At 37.4% G+C, this 22,317-nt stretch overlaps 1 protein-coding gene across 1 annotated transcript; it reads right to left on the reverse strand.

Annotated features, from left to right (window-relative positions):
- Positions 1 to 459: 459 nt before the first annotated feature.
- LOC139324234 (vomeronasal type-2 receptor 26-like) lies at positions 460 to 21,567 on the reverse strand. The gene is made up of 6 exons (XM_070953952.1): positions 21,509 to 21,567; positions 20,621 to 20,912; positions 12,631 to 13,488; positions 6,303 to 6,530; positions 5,363 to 5,489; positions 460 to 1,355 (listed from the first exon to the last, which is right to left on the reverse strand). The coding sequence occupies exons 1-6, from the start codon at positions 21,565 to 21,567 to the stop codon at positions 460 to 462; spliced, it is 2,460 nt and encodes an 819-aa protein (XP_070810053.1).
- Positions 21,568 to 22,317: the final 750 nt, after the last annotated feature.

The following is a 22,317-nucleotide window of genomic DNA, read 5'->3' on the forward strand; positions in this document are numbered from 1 at the left end:
CTAGGAAATAATCATATGCTGGAGCAAAGCTTAATTGAGCCAATCTCTATAAATTACTCAGATCTTTGGGAATTAGAATATATTTACTTTGACTAATGTTAACTTGATACATTACTTAAATCCATTACTTGGATCCAAGAAATGTATGTGGTTGGGAAAAGAAAACAAGGGTAACTGGGTATGCAGGAGAAGGTACATTATGAGAATCAAAGAAAACGGAATTCTGCTGTGCTATAGATACTTTGAGGAGGCATGGCTTAGTAGAAAAAGGCTGCCATAAGAGATAACAGCAGTCATTAAAGTGATCGGGGAAGGCTAGGTAGTATCTCAAAGACCAAATGCAGAAAATTCAGGTTGGAGAAAATAAAGGTCCTCATTAATGTCACTTTGTATTATTTGGTTAGAGAAGGAGGGAAGGCTGCATGGAATCAATGAGCAAATTGAACTTCACATTCAGGATTATTTTTTTATTAACTGTCCCTTTGTGTTCAAATCAGGTCTCATAATAATGATATAGCATTTGGGGGAAAAGATGCAGCCCAGTAATCCAGCTGCTGAAGCCAAAATGGAGAAGATCTCCACAGCCACCATGTATTTCCCCTTGGTACTCAAATAGGTGGGAACAAATGATATCCAGACACTACAAAAGACCAACATGCTGAAGGTGATAAATTTGGCTTCATTAAAGCTATCTGGTAACTTCCTAGCTAGGAAGGCCACAGTGAAACTGACAGCAGTCAACAACCCCAGAAAGCCAAGCACTGTATAAAACATTGTGGTTGAACCTTCATTACATTGTAGGACAATTTCTTCAGCTATAGAGTGCATGTCAGAATCTGGGAATGGAGGAGAAATTGTCAGCCACACTGTACAAATGGTAAATTGTGCCAGGGAGCAAAATAGGACAATAGAAAAAGCCAGCCTATTCCCCACCCATTTCCTCATTTTGGAACCTGGCCTGGTGGCCATGAAAGCAAGAACAACAAGGATAGTTTTCCCTAATATGCAAGAAAGGGCTACTGAGAATATGATGCCAAAAGCAGCTTGTTGCATGAAACATTTCACCTGATCTGGTTGCCCAATGAAGAGCAAACTGCAAAGGAATGAGAGCAGGAGAACAATGAGAAGAATGTAGGTGAGGCTCCTGTTGTTGGCTTTGACAATGGGAGTGTCCCACTTTTTAATAAAGATCCCCAGCACCAAAGCTGTGATGAAAGAAAGGAAGAGACTAACACTGGCCAGGGTGATTCCCAGTGGCTCATTGTAAGACAGGAAGGTGGTTGTTTTTGGAATACAAAGATTTTGAGCCTTGTTTGGATATTGGTCTTCTGAACATTGAAAGCAGTCAACCGCATCTGCAAAAAAACAAAACATCATGGTCAATTTCTAGAAAAGATCAGGTAGCAGGACTGAAAGTTAATTATTGGGTTTAATTTTTCCTAATTAATTAATGCCTATTTATATTTAGTGTGATACTGTAAATATGGAGATGATCTGTTACTTACATATTGTTTGTGGTAACCCTTTCATTTTTAGTATTTATAAAGTAATATCATCCCCTTCATGGATTACTGCCTTGTTGTGGCTTGCGTAGCTCAATGAAGCCAAGACAGACAGGTCATAGCAGAGAGTTCTGACAAAACGTGAAAACCCCATGGACAGTACCAAAAGGGAAAAAAGAAATGACACCGGAAGATGAGCCCCTCAGGTCGGAAGGTGTCCAATATGCTACTGGGGAAGAGCAGAGGGATAAATATAGGAGCGCCAGAAAGAATGAAGCGAATAGGCCAAAGCCGAAAGGACGCTCAGCTGTGGGTGCATCTGGTGGTGAAAGGAAAGTCAGATGCTGTAAATACTTTTTCTCCATTAGAACCTGGAATGTAAGATCCATCAATCAAGGCAAGCTGGGCATGATCAAACAAGATATGACAAGACTGAACATTGACATCTTAGGAATCAGAGAACTAAGATGGACAGGAATGGGTGAATTTAATTCAGATGACCATCTGATTCTTACTGCAGGCAAGAATCACTCAGAATAAATGGAGTAGCCTTCATAATCAATAAAAGAGTAGGAAAAGCAATATTGGGATACAATCCCCAAAATGACAGAATGATCTCAGTTCGAATCCAAGGCAAACCATTCAATATCACAGTAATCCAAGTCTATGCCCCAACCACTGGTGCTGAAGAGAATGAAATTGACCGGTTCTATGAAGCCCTACACTTTATAGAATTAACACCAAAAAATGATGTCCTTATCATCATGGGGGACTGGAATGCTAAAGTAAGAAGCCAAAAAATAACCAGAATAACAGGCAAGTTTGGCCTTGGAGTACAAAATGAAGCAGGGCACAGGCTGATAGAATTTTGTCAAGATAATACAATAGCAAACACTCTTTTCCAACAACACAAGAGACGACTCAATACATGGACATCACCAGACGGTCAACACAGAAATCAGACTGACTATGTACTCTGCAGCCAAAGATGGAGAATCTCTATAAAGTCAGTAAAAAACAAGATCAGGAGCTGACTATGGCTCAAATCATGAGCTTCTTGTTGCAAAAAAACCACCAATAGCCTCCCACCGACCAGTTCGTTCTCACAGGGAGGGACTACTCAGGGTACCGTCAGTCAAATTATGTCGACTGGCGACTCCCAGAGGGAGGGCCTTCTCTGTGGGGGCTCCAACCCTTTGGAATGAACTGCCCCCGGAGATACGGAATATCCCTGATCTCCGTGCTTTCCGCCGTGCCCTCAAGACCCTGATGTTCCAACAGGTGGGGCTAAACATACGAACATGTGAATGATTTTTTAAATGTTATCTAATTCTGGGTTTTATTTAATTGACCAAACTAAGTAATAATTTTAATTAGCAATTTTATGATGTTTGTGTGTCTATATTTTTCTTAACTGTACACCGCCTTGAGTCCTACGGGAGAAAGGCGGTATAGAAATATAATAAATAAATAAATAAATAAATAAATAAATAAATAAATAAATAAATAAATAAATAAATAAATAAAATTTAGACTTAAATTGAAGAAAGTAGGGAAAAGCACTAGGCCACTCAGGTATGAACTAAATCATATCCCTGATGAATATACGATAGAGGTGACAAATAGATTTAAGGAATTAGATCTGATAGACAGAGTGCCTGAAGAACTATGAACGGAGGTTTGCAACATTGTACAAGAGGTAGCAACTAAAACCATCCCAAAGAAAAAAAAAGGCAAGAAAGCATAATGGTTATCTGAGGAAGCTTTGCAAATAGCCGAGGAAAGAAGGGAAATGAAAGGCAAGGGAGAAAGAGAAAGATACACCCAGTTAAATGCAGAATTCCAGAGAATAGCTAGAAGAGATAAGAATGCCTTCTTAAATGAACAGAGCAAAGAAATAGAAGAAAACGATAGAATAGAGAGGACTAGAGACCTCTTTAAGAAAATTGGAGATATGAAGGGAACGTTTCATGCAAAGATGGGCATGATAAAGGACCAAAATGGCAGGGATCTAACAGAGGCAGAAGAGATTAAGAAGAGGTGGCAAAATTACACAGAAGAACTATACAAGAATGAGCTTAACATCCCCGATAAACACAATGGAATGGTCACTGACCTTGAGCCAGATATCCTAGAATGTGAAGTCAAATCGGCCTTAGAAAATCTGAGCAGCAACAAAGCTAATGGAGGAGACAGCTGAGCTATTCAAAATCTTAAAAGAAAACGCAGTAAAAGTGGTACATTCAATTTGCCAGCAAATTTGGAAAACTCAACAGTGGCCACAGGATTGGAAAAGGTCAGTTTAGATTCCAATTCCAAAGAAAGGCAATGCCAAAGAATGTTCAAACTATTGCACCATTGCACTCATTTCACATGCTAATAAAGTTATGCTTAAAATCCTACAAGCTAGGCTCCAGCAGTATGTGGATCGAGAACTACCAGAGCACAGGCAGGTTTTTGAAGAGGCAGAGGAACTAGAGATCAAATTGCCAACATCACTGGATCAAAGAGAAAATTAGGGAGTTCCAGAAAAACATCTACTTCTATTTCATTGACTATGCTAAAGCCTTTGATTGTGTGGACCACAACAAATTGTGCCAAGTTCTTGAAGAGATCGGGGCATGCATAAGTGCACCAGCGTGCCTACAGTCACTGTCCTAATATTTCTTTTTACTTATCTCTTTTCATGTATTCAAATTATGTTTATAGTTTTATCTGTTATCTTATATATGCTTGACAAATAAACTTATGATTATGATTATTTGTCTCTTGAGAAACCTATATGCAGGTCAAGAAGCAACAGTGAGAACTGGACATGGAACCACTAATTGGTTCAAAATTGGGGAAGGAGTCTGGCAAGGCTGTATACTGTTGCCCTGCCTATTTAACTTATATGCAGAGCACATCATGAGATAGATGAATCAAAAGTTGGAATTAAGATTGCCAGGAGAAATATCAACAACCTCAGATATGCAAATGATACCAGTTTATGGCAGAAAGCAAAAAGGAACTAAAGAGCCTCTTCATGCGGGTGAAGGCGGAGAGTGCAAAAGTTGGCTTGAAACTCCACATTAAGAAAACTAAGATCATGGCATCAGGCCCTCTCAATTCCTGGCAAATAGATAGGGAAGAAATGGAGGTAGTGACAGATTTTATTTTCCTGGTTTCCAAGATCACCGCAGATGGGGACTGCAGCCAAGAAATTAAAAGACATTTGCTCCTGGGGAGGAAAGTTATGGTAAATCTAGATAGCATACTAAAAAACAGAGGCATCACCCTGCCAACAAAAGTATGTATAGTCAAGGCTATGGTTTTCCCATTTGCAATGTATGGCTCTGAAAGTTGGACCATAAGAAAGGCTGAGCACCAAAGAATTGAGGCCTTTGAACTATGGTGCTGTAGAAGACTCCTGCAAGTCCCTTGGAGTGAAAAGCGATCAAACCGATCAGTCCTAGAGGAGATCAACCCTGACTGCTCTTTAGAAGGCCAGATCCTGAAGATAAAACTATTTTGACCACCTAATGAGAAGGAAGGACTCACTGGAGAAAAGCTTAATGCTGGGAAAGATTGAGGGCAAAAGAAGAAGGGGATGACAGAGAATGAGGTGGCTGGATGGAGTCACTGAAGCAGTAGGTGTGAGCTTAAATGGACTCCAGAGGATGGCAGAGGATAGGAAGGCCTGGAGGAATGTTGTCCATGGGGTCGCAATGGGTCAGACACGACTTTGCAACTAACAACAACAAAAAAGTAATATCATAGGCCCGATCACCACATTAGAAGTCAATTGTAGGAAGTTTGAAAATTAGCATTTTGAATCACAGTTAAGAAGACTGGATAGTTTTACACAACACAGGTCTTACCCATCTGGTTTGAAATTTTCCCTTTTGCACATGGAAGGCAATCATAACAGCAAAATGGCTTCCCTTCTATTTTCACCTTCCTGGACCCAGAATAGCAATTGTCATTGCAAACAGAAAGAGGTAGAACCTATCAAGAAGAGAAATCAGGAATTATTGAAACTCAAAAGTTTCAGAACATTCTATTTCAATGTCTTTCAAGAATTGATGGGAAAAGTAACAAAGTAAGAACAACAGTTTCACCATTCTTCCTGTCAATTTGGACATAAAGGGGAAATTGGCAGAATGTCCCATCCATTATACTCCTCCTCCTCCTCCTCCTCCTCCTCCTCCTCCTCATCATCATCATCAGAGTTGGAAGGGGTCTTGGAGATCTTCTAGTCAACCCCCCTGTTCAAACTGCAGACCCTATACCATTTCAGACAAATGGATGTCTAGTCTTTTCTTAAAAGCCTCCAGTGAGGGAGCTCCCATAACTCCTGAAGGCAAGCTATTGATTGTTCTCATTTAGAAAAATTCTCCTTAGTTCTAGGTTGCTTCTGTCCTTGGTTGGTTTCCATCCATTGTTTCTAGTTTTGCCTTCTGGTGCTTTGGAAAATAAGTCGACACCCTCTTCCTTGTGGCAGCCCCTCAAACATTGGAACACTGCTGTCATGTCAAATATATTTTTAAATTAGACAAGCTTGAAATGCCAGCAGGAATAGACAGCAGCTATTTGATTAAATTCTACTAAAACCATAAAGATTTAATGAGGATATATCAGTAAATTATTTTGCTAAGCAGAGATTTAAGTCTTTGTATTTCAAAATCTCTGGTCATTATTTCTTCATCTTTGCTGTTTTTGGCCTGACAACGTTAAGGGTAAGATCCATTTGAATCAATAATTCTGGAAACAAGAAGGGAAGGGGAAGAATACACAGTTTGAAAACTGAGCAGGAAATACCTGGTTAAACATGGTAGGCCAGGTGATGTCTTGTGCAGAAATGGAGAATAGCTTATCTGGAGAAGCTGCTGGGTTGATCTTTCCAACTTTGAATTTAACAAAGGTCTTGTTTGGGAATGTGACCCAATTGATAATGTCAAATCCAGTGTCTAAATCCCCATTTTCATTAAAGGAAATTTTCTCTCCTGCAGTGTTATTAAATGACATGGTTCTCAAATAGTGATGGAACTAAAATGAAGCAAAGATTGGTAATTAAAAAAGAGGGGAAGGGAAGGGGAGGGAAAGGGAGGGGAGGGGTGAAGGAGATCAATTTCAATGGTATTAAGTTATGGATATTGATTTAATATAATTGTGTTCTTTAATAGACTTAGTGTTTTTCAACCCCTCATCCAAGTTTCTCCCCTGTCACAGGTGTTAGGACCAGAGGTGGGTTTCAGGTTATGGAAATCAGAGTAGCAGCACACTTAAAATCAAAACTCCGGTGTATTCGTAAGAGTAAGACAGAAAATTTCAATATAAAAAAAGGAATGAGACAAGGCTGTCCTCTGTCTCCATTATTATTCATACTTATTATTCATACTAACATTAGAAGTCTTAACCAGAAGTATTAGACAAGATCCAGCAATAAAGGAATGGAAATCAATATATATATATATGTTTTCTTAAGTTTTTGCGGGTGTGTATATGCAAAAAATTAAAATCTCGGGTGTTTTCCCGCATCATGTTAAATAAGTTAGTTAAAATTCTGGTTAAAATCCTAGCTTAAAATCTTCCAAAAATCCTTACAGAGCACTCTGCAAGGTCCTTTAAAACCTTAGCTAAAATCCTACCAGTACTTTAAAAGTTTTTCTTTCTAGCAACGTTTCGACAGGCTCACAACCCTGTCATCTTCAGACTCTTGTTTAGTTTAGAAGCTATGGGTGTGTTGCGGGGTCGGAGCTGTCACTTTTCTATGTTTGCTGCTGCTGACGTATGCTGGTTAGCCTGTAACTCTGTGTCCTGATTGGAGGACAGCAGTTTTTCTTCATGCTTCCTCATCCTGACTGTTTTGCTATGTGTTACAGGCCTAGCTTGTAGCAGGTAGAGCATAATAGAGAACCTGAGAAAGCTAGGCCTGTAACACGTAGCCAAACAGCCAGGATGAGGAAGCAGGAAGAAAAACTGCTGTCCTCCAATCACAACACAGAGTTACAGGCTAACCAGCATACGTCAGCAGCAGCAAACATAGAAAAGCGACAGCTCCAACCTCGCAACACACCCACAGTTTCTAAACTAGATAAGAGCCTGAAGATGACAGGGTTGTGAGCCTGTCAAAACGTTGCTATAAGAAAAACTTTTAAGGTACTGGTAGGATTTTAGCTAAGGTTTTAAAGGACCTTGCAGAGTGCTCTGTAAGGATTTTTGGAAGATTTTAAGCTAGGATTTTAACCAGAATTTTAAACATTTTAACTAACTTATTTAACATGACGCGGGAAAACACCTGAGATTTTAATTTTTTGCATATATATATTACAAGCATTTGCAGACAACTTAGTTTCTATATTAGAAGAACCATTACAAACTGGTCCTAAATTGGTAGAGAAAATTGAGGAATATGGAGAAGTGGCAGGGTTGAAAATAAATAAAGAAAAAACCAAAGTAATAGTTAAAAATCTTACAGATAAAAAAAAGAGATTTGACAGAGAAAATAGATCTGCAGATAGTAAAGAAATATTTAAGCATCTACTTAATAGCAAGATGCACAACTATATAAAACTAATGCAACAAATTAGGTTGGACCTGGAGAGATGGAAGAATTTACAGCTATCTTTGATAGGGAGAATAGCCTCCATAAAAATGAATATACTACCAAAATTACTTTTTCTATTCCAAATGATACCAATAAAATTAGGGGGGAAAAATACTTTGATGAACTAAATAGAATAATTTTGAAGTACATATGGCAAGGCAAAAAAGCAAGAATAAAACTGAAAATGCTACAGGAATCTAAAAGCAATTGGAGCTTTGGACTACCAGACTGGGAGCTATACTATCAGGCATCGGGTACTCACATGGGTAGAAGAATGGATAAATTTGAAACACAGAAGACTGCTGTTATCAGAGGGACATGATCTCCAACTAGGATGGCATGCTTTCCTATGGTATGGAAGGAGTAGGGTGCATAGATACTTTCAAAGACACTATGTAAGGAATGCTTTGCTTCGTGTATGGGAAAAAAATAAATTACAAAACTATATGAAAATACCAGTCTGGCTCTCCACAATGGAAGCATTGATATATCTAAATCTCATTAATTTGGAAAAAATTGTATCCTATAAAGACATTTTAAATGAGAATGGTGAACTTAAAATTAGACAACAATTACAAAATCAAGGGGTGGACTTAGCTTGGTGGCCGTATTTGCAGATACATTCAAGATACGAAAAAGACGTTAAAACATGGGGTCTTTATAAAGAACCAACAATACTTGATAAGATCTTATTAGGGACAGATGACAAACTTATTTTAAAATATATAATTACTTATTGAATTATAAAATGGAAGAGGAACAAATCAAAGAAACAATGATTGTATGGGCAATTTTTTTTGGCTACTCTATAGAATTAGACAAATGGCAAAAACTTTGGGATAAGAACTATAAGTTGACAATGGCTACAGCATATAAAGAAAATCTTTATAAAATGTTTTAGAGTTGGCTTTTGCCACTGGCAAGACTGGCAAAAGTGATTAGTAATCTGTCTGCTAAATGCTGGAAATGCAATCAGACCCCAAATACTTTCTATCATATGTGGTGGATTTGTATGAAAGCAAGAAAATATTGGAAGAAAATACACATCTGGTTGGAAAAGATGATTAAGCAATGTATAGACCTGAAACTGGAAGTATTTCTGTTAGGAATAATACCGGAGGGTTATGATAAAGGGACCACATATTTAATTTTGCATGTATTGACAGCAGCAAGGATCATATTTGCAAAATACTGGAAAATGAGCATACTCCACCAAATGAGGATATAATTTGGAAAATGTTAGACTGTGCTGAGATGGACAGACTGACTTTAAAAATAAAAGACAAGGATGACACAGAATATTACTTGATATCGGGGTGAAATCCAGCAGGTTCTGACAGGTTCTGAAGAACCGGTAGTGGAAATTTTGAGCAGTTTGGAGAACCGGTAGTGGAAATTTTGAGTGGTTCAGAGAATTGGCAAAGACCACCTCTGTCTGGTCCCAGAGTGGGATGGTAATGGAGATTTTGCAATATCCTTCCCCCACAGAACTGGTAGTAAAACAAATTTGAATTTCACCGCTGCTTGATATGGAATAGATTTTTTGAGTGGTTAGAGATAAGAGGTGGAAATTAGAGGAAGGAAGATTATTGTTACATATGAATTAAAGATAAAGATGGTTTATAACTATAAATATGTCAATATACTTAACAGAATTATAAATAAGTCAATATAAAGAGAATTTTAGCTAAATTACTCTGTTACATTATTACTACTGTTACCAATATATGTGATAATACTTCTTACTGCCTTGTTTTGTTTTTCTTTTGTAAATTATATACTCTGACAATACACTGTATTCAAAATGTCTATGAATACTGTACACATATACACACATATACATACATACATACATACATACATACATACATACACATACATACATATATATATATATATATATATATATATATATATATATATATATATGTAAAAAGTTAAAATCTCGGGTGTTTTCCCGCGTCTTTATAAGTTTGTTAGTTAAAATGTTTAAAATCCTGGCTAAGATCACAGCTCAGAATCCTCTACATTCCCAAACAAAAACCTTTTTAAGGTCTTTCAAAAAACTCTGGCTGAAATCCTAACCAACACTTTAAAGTTAGGCAATGTTTCGACAAGCTCTCTACCTTGTCATCTTGGGGCCTTTATTATCAGTTTAGAAGCTGTGGGTCATGCTTCATTATACTAGTTGCAGCCTGAATGTGTGTTAACGGTCCAGTTTTCTCTGGCTCCCTATTACCAACTGTCAACTGCAAAGAGGTAAGAATTCTAGTAGGCATCACAGCACCACTGGTTGCCTGTTGAGATCTTAGCATATCTTCTGGCTTGGTTCTCTCTCTCTCCCCCTATTGCTAGCTATCAACTGCAAAGAGGAAAGAGTTCTTGTATGCATTACAACACCACTGGTTGCCTGTTGGGATCTCTGCCTATCCTCTGATGTTAAAATTCGATATATATATATAAATACACACATACACACACACACACACACACACACACATTTATACATATATGTAAAGAAAGAAGCAGACAATCAGTATGAACAGTTAAAGGGGATGCCCGTGGGATTTCCGATATCGGGAGTGGTAGCAGAGGCGGTCCTCCAGAAATTGGAAAATGAGGCTATGAAAATTTACAAACCCAAGTTTTGGGCACATTATGTCGATGACACGTTTGTCATCATTAAATGGTGAGATAAGACCAGCTTTATAAGAACCCTCAATTCCATATATCCAGACATTCAATTTACAATGGAGGAAGAGACCAACAACACGCTGGCCTTTCTGGATGTGCTGGTCAACCGCAACCCAGATGGGAGTCTCAACACACATGTGTATCGGAAAACCACGAACATGGACCGTATTTTACATAATGAGAGCAATCACCCCATGGCACATAAAATCAGTTGTATTCGGGCACTGTTCAGTAGGATAGATACTCATTGTAGTACACCAGCAGCTAAAGCCAAGGAGTGGGCATATCTTTATCAGGTCTGCAAGCTCAATGGATACTTAATGGACTTTATCCGAAGGTGTGCTACACCTAGGGTTCGGCAGCCTACTGAAGGTGCCAGTGGAACTGCTACATGGAGGCTGCTCCCAGATGTACAGGGGGTATCCGAAACTGCTGCACGCATCCTCTTGGCACATGGAGTCAAAGTGGCGCATACACCAGACCAAACACTGAGAATGAGAGTGATGCGCCCAAAGGAAGCATTACCCAAGGAGGAGACATCTTCAATAGTTTACCACATCAACTGTAGTAATTGGGCAAGCAATTATGTAGGGGAAATGGCCAAGTTGTTACAGACACAAACTGTCTGTCTGACACAAGGAACAACACTCCCAGATCTGGACGCATATGAAGGAGCACAACCACACATTTGATTTTCAAGAGGCTGAGGTTATTGCCCATGATAGGACTAAAGGAGGACGCCTACTAAAAGAAGCCTGGTTCTCCAATAACAATTTCATCAACAGGCATATCGAACTGTCACCGGCCTACCAGGCTTTGAGACACTAGGAAAGACCCTGCAGGATGAGCAGAGATGGCTTTCCATCAGTGAGCAGAGACCAATGGCACCCACCCTCCACCTCTGAGCATGCAGATTCAGCCTATGAAGGCATAGTCAGTCCTGACCAAATACAGGGCAACCTGGCAGGGCTGTCTCAAACTGTAACAGATAGGATTAATGAGAAACGAACCTGGCTGACCACAAGGTCATGGACAAGGCAGCAAATTGCAATGGTTGACAGGCTAACATCATCCCCCACTGATAAGCAAGCTAGGAGAGAGGAAACAGTAGGAATCAAGCCTCCATCATCCAGCATGACAACAGCAAAAACAACACAGCTGATTACAAGTGGGAGACGGCTGGAAGGGCCTATTACACGTGCAATGACCAAATTAATTAATGGCATATAAATGCAGAGATCTCTGTAATGGTAGTTTAATACTCTGATGATGTCAGCAAATGGCTGATGAAAGCTTAGTAAAATAAAATTTTAATTATTTTAAAATTTTAAGTCCCAGAGCTCGCAGGATGTCTGCTTCTTTCTTTGTATATATGTATATATTTATATATGTATATATGTATATATGTATATATGTATATATGTATATATGTATGTATTTCTCTTTAGCCAGGTTCTTCCTATGTAAACCAAGATTCTTATGCAGCCCTAGTTCAGTGAAATCTTAATCCACTAGTTTCTAGGCTTTTTTTCTTCAGGCAGCAGCAAGCACCCTGCTGCCCATTGGGAGACTAAGGACACTAAGATAGATCTATTTCGGACTTATAAGCCCTCATCAGTTAGCCACACCTTCATCCCATGTATCCTCCCTGTAAATGTACAGTATTTGTTTGGAAGAACCTGGCTAAAGAGAAATACACATAAAGGCCTATGAAAAGAAAACATATATGTATATGTGTGTGTGTGTGTGTGTGTGTGTGTGTGTGTGTGTGTGTGTACATGGGAGTAGGACAGAGCACTGCATTAGAGAAGAGCAATGGGAATTGTTAATTCAATCTCTTCTCACCTGCCATGCCTTTTGAATCAAAACCATTTCTCTCCCAACTTTTGCTCTTGTTCTGTGTTTGGGGGAAAACATGGCTTGTAAAGCATGTGCCACAGCATAAACTGCATTGTAGATGCTGTAACTCTGTCCAGTCATGGTGGTGTCAAACACAGACTTAGGTAGTTTGTCCAACTTCTCTTCTCCAGTGCACAGCATTCCAGTGTTTTCTTCATCTAACTTATCTTTAGGAAAAGAGCATCCAAAAGCCTCTTCCCAGAACACTCTCATTAAATGGTCTTCCGCTTCTGAAGTTGGGTTTCTTATCTGAAGGAATTTATTAAATCCAGAAATCTCCTTGGAAGAAACTTCAAAACTTATAACACCATGGAAAAAGTCTATACCCCTAGTTTTTTGAAAAGGAACGGATGTAAACTCCATCTGGGCTGGCATTATCCAAACTTTATCTTTTCTCTCGATGGGTATATCTTCAAATTCTGTATAATAGGGCAACATTCTGAAAATGATGGTAACTTGGTTTTCACAATATAGGATAATGACATTGGTAGTGCTGTTCATGATAATTATGTACATTTTGCTAAAATCTTTAAAGGCTGCTGAAATATCATTAGAAAATGTTTCCTTGGCCATCTCTGCCATGAACTCAAAGCAGATACCTTGTTGAGAAAACAACGGAACAGCATTTTGAATGAATCTGTCTCCACTCTCATTACGTTGGAGAATCAGCCCAATCCATGTCCACCTAAAATACAACAGCAACTGGAGAATATCCACAATCTGTTGGTCACCATCTGGGAAAAAGCGATGGAAGAAAGCAGCTTGTATCTGGTCATCTCTCATAGGAGAAGATCCATATATCAGCTAAATGTAGAAAAAAAAAGGGGGGAACATGATTTTCCAAATTGATGTATTTATTATTGTTCAAAAATCTGTGAGGCTATGTTACAGCAGGATCCAAGCAATATAGGACTTAAAATGAACTTGAAATTAGCACGACACCAAATTAATTTATTAGATCAACAGGATTTGGAGAAAAAAATAAGGTGGATGAAGCAAAGATACTTCAAAAGGGCAAACAAACAAGGGAGGTGGCTCACTTACCATCTAAATAAAGAAAAGGAAAAGAATAGAATCCATAACTTGAGAGATGGGAAAGGCAATTGGATTACAGGGGAAGAAGGGAAGAAAATAATTGCACAGGAATTTTAAACTAACCTATATTGTAAGGAAGATAAGTCTAAGCAGGAAATAAAGAAATACTTAGAGGAATCAGACATACCCCAAATACCAGGTTTATCTAGGGAAGTATTGGATGAAGAAATTACGGAGGGGGAAATTGAAAGGGTCATGGGAAAACAAAAGACAGGGAAAACTCCCGGTACAGATGGCCTACCAATTGAATATTACAAAGCACTTTGGGAAATACTAGGTACGCATATGACTGAGTTATTTAATGGGGTGATTCGGGAGGGACAAACCCCGAAATCATGGACAGAAGCACTAATAACTCTTTTGCCAAAGGATGATAGTGACCTATCTCAGATTCAGAACTATAGGCCCATCTCGCTCCTTAATGCAGATTATAAATTATTCGCAGCAGTTTTAGCAGAGAGACTCAAAGGGTTTCTTAACCAATTTATACATGAAGACCAAAATGGCTTCTTACCAGGCAGACAGATTAGAGACAACGTAAGAATAGTTATGAATGTTTTGGAATACTAGGAAACCCATATTGATAAACAACTGGCCCTGGCATTCATGGATGCACATAAGGCCTTTGATCGTGTGAACTGGAGCTTTTTAATAGGTTTACTGCAACGTATGCAATTTGGAGAAAGATTTATTCGGGCAATCCATGCAATTTACTCGAAGCAGACTGCTAAAATTTCAATTAATGGTGATGTATCCGGTCAAATTGATATTGAGAAAGGAACTAGACAAGGGTGTCCGCTTTCCCCGTTGTTATTTATTCTGTCATTAGAACCCTTACTGAGGGAAATTAGACGTAATATGGGGATAAAAGGTCTTTATATCCAAAATCAACAATATAAGTTGCAGGCTTACGCTGATGACTTAGTATTTATATTAGAAGATCCGTTGATATCGGGACCGTGTCTGACCCAGGAAATAGAAAAATATGGTAAGGTGGCGGGATTAAAAATCAATAGGGAAAAAACTAAAATTATTGCCAAAAATCTGACAGTAAAGCAAGGGAAAGAATTAGAAGCGAATTTGGGGTTCCAAATTGTAAATAAACTAAAATATCTAGGTATTATTATATCAGCCAAATGCTCCACGATCAAAGAAGACAACTATCTGAACCTTCTCAAGAGAACAGGTCAGGATCTAGAGAAGTGGAAGAACATGCAGATATCCCTACTAGGTAGAATAGCAATTATAAAAACTTACATACTCCCGAAATGGATATACCTATTCTATACAGCACCAGCTAGATTGGATAATAATTTTTTTAAAAAACTAAATTACTATGTCCTTAAATTCATTTGGCAAAATAAAAAACCCAGAATCAAACTTAAAATGCTTCAAGAGCTTAAAGAAAGAGGAGGATTTGGTGTTCCAAAATGGGAATACTACTATCAGGCTGCAAATTTAGTCTGGATCAGGGATTGGATATTGTTGAGAAGAAGGAGGTTGTTGATCTTGGAAGGGGAGGGGCTACATCGAGGTTGGCATTATTTTCTTTGGCAAAACAAAATCCCAAAGCACAGGTGCCTTGCAGGACATTATGTGAGGAATATTCTAATTGAGTCCTGGAGGAAAATTAAGGGTAAATTTTACTCATCAATCCCCTCTTGGCTGGTCCCACTCGAAGCTATAACGTATAGGCCTCTATATAACAAAGAAAATCACCTCTCTTACCGGGAACTTTTGGACCCCCATGGTAGTCTGAAATCAAGAAATGAGTTGGAGTTGCAGGGAAGACAACTGGATTGGTGGGCTTATGCCCAAATTTGCTCGAAATTTAAAAAAGATAGGGAACAAGATGGTATTAATTTGAATCAGCATGATCTGGACAATATCATTCTAGGAAAAGAGGACAAAATGTTATCAAGGATATATAAACTTTTAATAGACTATTGGATAGGGGATGAAATAGTTAAAGACTCTATGATTGCCTGGGGGAGAAATATTGGCTATCCAATTGATATGACAAAATGGGAAGAAATCTGGCTTAAACATATGAAATTCCTGTGGGCAACATCATACAAAGAAAATGTGTACAAGATGCTGTATAGATGGCACCTTCCACCTGCTCGTCTTTCTAAAATGTATTCAAATCTCTCACCAAACTGTTGGAAGTGTGGGGAGATTGGCACCTATTTCCACATGTGGTGGACCTGCTCCAGGACGACTGAATTCTGGAAAATTATACAGGCATGGATCATGGAAATTACAGGTTATAACCTAATTCTGAAACCAGAGTATTATCTACTGAACATCAGGCCAGACAACATAGGCACAAATATATGGTGTCTGTGTGTATTTATCACCACGTCAGCAAGAATATGTTTCGCCCAACATTGGAAGGGGAAAGACCTGCCAGCTGAAGATTTGATTTTGGAGAAAATTTTGGATTATGCGGAAGCCGACAGACTGACTAAAGCATTGAGAGATCAAAAGGACTCTGTATATTTCCAATGTTGGGACAAATGGTAGGTTTGGTTGAACAACAGACGCCCAAAAAGTCAAGTATAACCAGGATTATGTTTAATATATGTTAAATCTGACTGAAGCCTACATACCGTAGAAAGTGTAAATATCATGTAAAGTTCCTGTCGCGATCATTTGTTTGACTATTTCTTTTTTTTTTGATGTATTGTTTTAAATAAATAAAAAAAATTAAAAAAAATCTGTTCTTAATTCATGGTCTTTGTTGTAAACATTAATGCAAACATTAATAGATACCTAATTTTGTTCATAAAAATCTGATGTTTAGAAGTAATATAATCACAAAGCTAAAGACAGAAATGCATTAATTTGTGACCGAGATGGCAAAATCGACAGTTTTAATTAAATGAAACAATTTACTGAGTTTTGTTTCCACCTGAAAACCACTTCTGAATTTACACTTAAAATGGAAAAAAACGAAACTGATTTTAGATTTTGATGATTTGATCGACTTTGTTGTTATAGAAATGGTTTGAATTAACTGGAAATGTAAAGAAAAGATTGAGGTTGTAGGTTTTTCGTATACCCTACTGTGATTAACAAAATAGAAACCTTAAATCTAGGCAACAACTGCAGAACCAAGGGGTAGATCTAGCTTGGGGACTGTATTTCCAGATTCAATCAAGATATGAGAAACATGTTAGAGCATGGGGTGTAAATAAAGAACCAACAGCATTTGACAAAATTTTAATGGGGACAGATGAAAAACTGATTTAAAAAATATATAATTATTTACTGAACTATAAAATGGAGAAAGAAATAGGTAAAGAAACGATGATTGCCTGGACGAAAAATTTCGGTTATAATATAGAATTAGAGAAATGGCAAAAAACTTTGGGACAGAATTTACAAATTGACTATGGCCTCGGCATACAAAGAAAACCTATACAAAATGTTTTACAAATGGCATTTACCACCTGCGAGATTGGTGAAAATGTTCAGTAAACTATCCGCCAAATTCTGGAAATGCAACCAGACCCCAGGTACCTATTACCACATGTGGTGGACATGCAGTAAAGCAAGAAAATATTGGGAGAACATATATAAGTGGCTGGAATGATAACTGAACAAAATATTGAGTTTAAGCCAGAAACGGAGAATCCAAGACCTCAGTGCCTTCCGCCGTGCCCTTAAAACTCACTTTTTCCAGCAAGCCGGGCTGGCTTAGGAAGAAATTTTTAAATTTTTTAAATGTTTTAATTGGTTTGTGATTTTTAAATTTTTGGGCCAAATTTATATATATATTAATTGTTTTTAATATTTGTATTTCATGTTTTTAATTCTGGCTCAGGGAGTCCTCAGGGAGAAGGGCGGTATATAAATTGAAAAATAAAAATAAAATAAACATGCCTCTTAGGTATACTATCAGAGGGTTATGATAAAGTGACCACAAATTTAGTGTTACATATACTGACAGCAGCAAGGATCACATATGCTAAATACTGGAAAAATATGAATATCCCATCGAACGAGGATGTAATTAGAAAAATTTGGGACTGTGCTGAAATGGACAGACTAACTTTAAAAATTAAAGATAAAGAACATTCAGAATATTATCGGATATGGAATAAATTTTATGAATGGATAGAGAAAAGAGGTAGAAATTAGAGAAAGTAAGATTATGAATGTTAATATTATCAATATTGAAAATAAAGAGGTATATAACTATAATCATAATAATTGATAAAAATGTAAATAAGCTAATGTAAGAAAAAACCTAGTTTAAACTTTTTGGTTATATTATTATTACTGCTATTATATGATTACTATTGCTATTAGTTTGTGTGCTAATATTTACTACCAACTTTCTTTGGCTTTGTTCTATTTGTAGATGATACTCTGACAATGCACTGGATTTCAAAAATGTTTATGAATGAAAATTTATAAAAATAAAATTTAAAAAAAATCAGAAACCACTGGTTTTTATTTTTCTTTCTACATCTTTGTTTCTTTTCTTTTTCCTTTTCTTTCTTGATTTTCTTGACTTTATCTTTCTTTTTCTTTACCTTTCTTGATATCAAAAATATCTTTTATATATTTTATCATATAATAGACTTTAATAAAAAATAATTAAGATTGTTATAACCATCTCATTCCGGAAATGTTATAACCATCTCAGAACTGACTCTCCCTAATTCATTGCAGTATAAAAGCAGCTGAGGGGGAAAGCACTTTTAGGTGGGCAAGATTGATGTCAATCATTTGAGGTAATTCACACTGTGAAACCACAGTCTTGCAAGTCTGAAAGCATTTCCCTCCTACCGGTTTCACCTACAAAGTTACATTTAAAAGAACAACACAAATCATCAACGTAATTAATAATGTAATGGTGACCATATGACATAGTTATGTTTAGGTACTATACTCGATTTACTACAGAATCTGAATCCAAACTAATTAAAAGGTATGATTCCTTAACTTATAAATACACTTAATTAATTTAATTTGCCAAAGAAGCCCACCACCAAGGAACTGAACAGCTACAGACAGTTGCTCTAATATCTGTAGTTATGAAAACCTTTGAAAGGCTAGTGCTGTCCCACTTGAAAACCATCACAGATCCACTGTTAGACCCCCTGCAATTTGCAGGGGGTCCTCTTTGTAGACTTTAATTCAGCATTCAATACCATCATTCCAGACATTCTTCTAACTAAGCTAAACTAGCTAGTGGTACCTGAACACACTTGTAATGGATCATAAGCTTCCTAACAGACAGGAAGCAGCTGGTGAAGCTAAGCAGAATCACATCAGATACCTGTACAATTAGCACAGCCCCCCCCCAAGGCTGTTGCTCTCTCCACATCTTTGCTCTTTATATACCAATGACTGCATCTCAAAGGATCCATCTGTTAAACTACTGAAGTTCGCAGATGACACAACAGTGATCAGTCTCATTCGTGGCAATGATGAATCCGCATACAGATGGGATGTTGAACAACTAGCCTTGTGGCGTGACTAGAACAATCTGGAAGTAAACACACTCAAAACCGTAGAAATGGTGATGGACTTTAGGAGAAACCCTCCCGTACTGCCACCGCACAGTATCAACAGTAGGGACCTTCAAATTTCTAGGTTCTACCATATTTCACAACTTAAAATGGACACCCAACATCAAAAACGTCATCAAAAAAGCACAACAAAGAATGTTCTTTCTGCGCCAACTCAGAAAGCTCAAACTGTCCAAAGAGCTGCTGATACAGTTCTACAGAAGAATTATTGACTCTGTCATCTACACCTCTATAACCGTCTGGTTTGTGTGACACAGACTTCAGAGGATAATTAGAACTGCATAAAAAACAATTACTACCAACCTGCCTTCTATTGAAGACCTGTATACTGCACGAGTCAAAAAGAGGGCTGTAAAAATATTTACAGACTTCTCACATCCTGGACATAAATTGTTTCAACTCCTACCCTCAAAACGATGCTATAGAGCACTGCACATCAGAACAACTAGACACAAGAACAGTTTTTCCCGAATGCCATCACTCTGCTAAACAAATAATTCCCTCAATACTGTCAAAGTATTTACTAAATCTGCACTACTATTAATCTTCTCATCATTCCCATCATCCATCTCCTTCCACTTATGACTATATGACTGTAACTTTGTTGCTTGTATCCTTACGGTTTATATTGATATTGTTTCCTGATTGCTTATTTGTACCCTATAAATATCATTATTTGTACCTTATGATTCTTGATGAACGTAACTTTTCTTTTATGTATTCCGAGAGTGTATGTACCAAGACAAATTCCTTGTGTGTCCAATCACACTTGGCCAATAAAGAATTCTATTCTATTCTATTCTATTCTATTCTATTCTATTCTATTCTATTCTATTCTATTCTATTCCATTCCATTCCATTCCATTCCATTCCATTCCATTCCATTCCATTCCATTCTATTCTATTCTATTCTACTTAATAGAAATGTTAATATATTTTCATCAATTCTTTTTCTCACCATGTTTTAATAATAATATTTATTCATGGACTTGATTAAGTAATTCAAAGTATTAGTATTTGGGAATATTTATCTTGATCTTTATATTACAGAATGTCTTCCTTCCTTCCTTCCTTCCTTCCTTCCTTCCTTCCTTCCTTCCTTCCTTCCTTCCTTCCTTCCTTCCTTCCTTCCTTCCTTCCTTCCTTCCTTCCTGGAGTCAATTCTGAGATGCTTTCTCAAATTTGTTAGGGCTTAGATTATTTTTACCAGATCATTGTCTAGGCTACAGTTCTTCCTCCTATCCTTCAAATTTATTGTCATAGCCCGTGATATGAATTTCAAGAGCAAATCTTACCTGGGGCATCTTGTAGACATTCAAAACGTTTGCCATAAAGGGACAGATGTGAGAGTTAGGTCCTGCAATAACAGATACTGCCCAGTCCTTGGCATCACACTTATAATTGGGGATGAATCTGCCCCGTGTTGAGAGGAGCTCCATTGAAGCCAAGTAGGTCCATCTTGCCATGAAATAACTGTTAGAGAGGTGCATACCCAGAGTCATGTTGAATAAAATGTTATTGTTTTCTTTGATCTCCTTTACAGCAAAAACTAAGGCCAGGATATGTTGGTAGTTCTGTAGAAAAAATCTACACAGATACATTACAAATCATATTTCTTCTCTTAAAGAATGTGGCATTATGTATACTTTATTTACAATTCAGCTAAATGCTCTACAGAAAAAAGGAGATTGCATAGTGCCATGGAAGGAATCATGTAAATACATTAGCACAATTTTTTTCCTATTCCCACAAATGGATCGAATGATAGGAATAATGTATAAATTGCATAACCACATACATACATACATATGTTCCCTAATATTCAGAAGAAAAATTAAACTGTTAAATTAGCTATAAATGGTCTTTCAATAGTAGAGCGCTGAAGATTCATTCCACAAAAAGAAAATGAGAAAAACCCAATATAGAATTTGAACAAAAGAACTGGGGTGAGATCTGCCTTAAACATGTGCATATCTATGTGTGTTTGTGATTTATTTGCCAGGTAAAATTTATCAGTGGAAATCCATTTCTATTAGCTTAAGAATGAAGGAACTAACCAGCAAGAAACCAGGAGAAATAATTTGTGCTTTAAACAATACCACTAATTAACTCAATCCAGGCATCTTCTTAGAGAAAGATATCTGGTTTGAGACATGCTACAGCTAAAAAGAGAAAGTCTTTACATGAACTCATCAACCAGTTCTTCAGATGGATGTCTTGTGAAACCCACTTGATCAGACATCATGTAGAACTCAGAGATTATCCCAGCTATTGTAAAATCTCCTGGCAGAAAATACTTATGCTTAATAAATGGAAGTTTCCCCACGGCACATGCTTTGCGAGAAGTATGAGAAATAAGGCATGCAACCCCTGGCAGTAGGACTACTTTTACTGCAATGGAGAATACCATCTTTTTCAAGAACATTTTCATCACCAGATATGAACCAGTTCCCTCTGCAACAATGAAACATTAAAAAAAACAAAACCTTTCATTATTTAGAATAGTCTGCATATATATTCTTTCTCAGATTGTGACATTTCTAGCCCTCTGGTTCCACAAATAATAGCACGTTTCAATCTTCACCTGTTTTGGGGGGTTGTCCCTTGGACATCCCTAAGGATTTGAGAAGTTGCATTACCAAGACTTTGCTGGTAATTATAGAGAAATCGATGGATGTTCAGTGAAGCTCCTGAGAGATTTTGAGTAAGAAATAGGATGATGATATCTATGGGCTCAGAACCAAAGGGCCCATAACTGACAATTATATAGGAGCTAGAAGGAAAAAAACCAATTCCAATAAAACATATCATTTAAGAAAACATTTTGCTAATTCTGTGCCTTTAAAGATGGAATTCTCTGGAACAATAGAATATTGTCTCCAACCCTGATGAATTTTGGAAGCACGTTAAAAAATGACTGATCCAAAAAGCCATAGACAAGTTGACACTATACAAAATGTTCAGTAAACTATCTGCCAAATTCTGGAAATGC

The sequence above is a fragment of the Pituophis catenifer genome, unplaced genomic scaffold (assembly GCF_029215685.1).
Source record: "Pituophis catenifer annectens isolate HBS135680 unplaced genomic scaffold, rPitCat1.0.hap2 SCAF_15, whole genome shotgun sequence".
Classification (NCBI taxonomy): Eukaryota; Metazoa; Chordata; class Lepidosauria; order Squamata; family Colubridae; genus Pituophis; species Pituophis catenifer.

Coding starts and splice junctions, on each gene's coding strand:
- LOC139324234 (XM_070953952.1), bottom strand. CDS start 21,567: ATGTCTGATCAAGTGGGTTTCACAAGACATCCATCTGAAGAACTGGTT. Junction 20,913..21,508: donor GAACTGGTTGATGAGTTCAT/GTAAAGACTTTC, acceptor GTATCTGTGTAG/ATTTTTTCTACAGAACTACC. Junction 13,489..20,620: donor ATGTCTACAAGATGCCCCAG/GTAAGATTTGCT, acceptor TTCTACATTTAG/CTGATATATGGATCTTCTCC.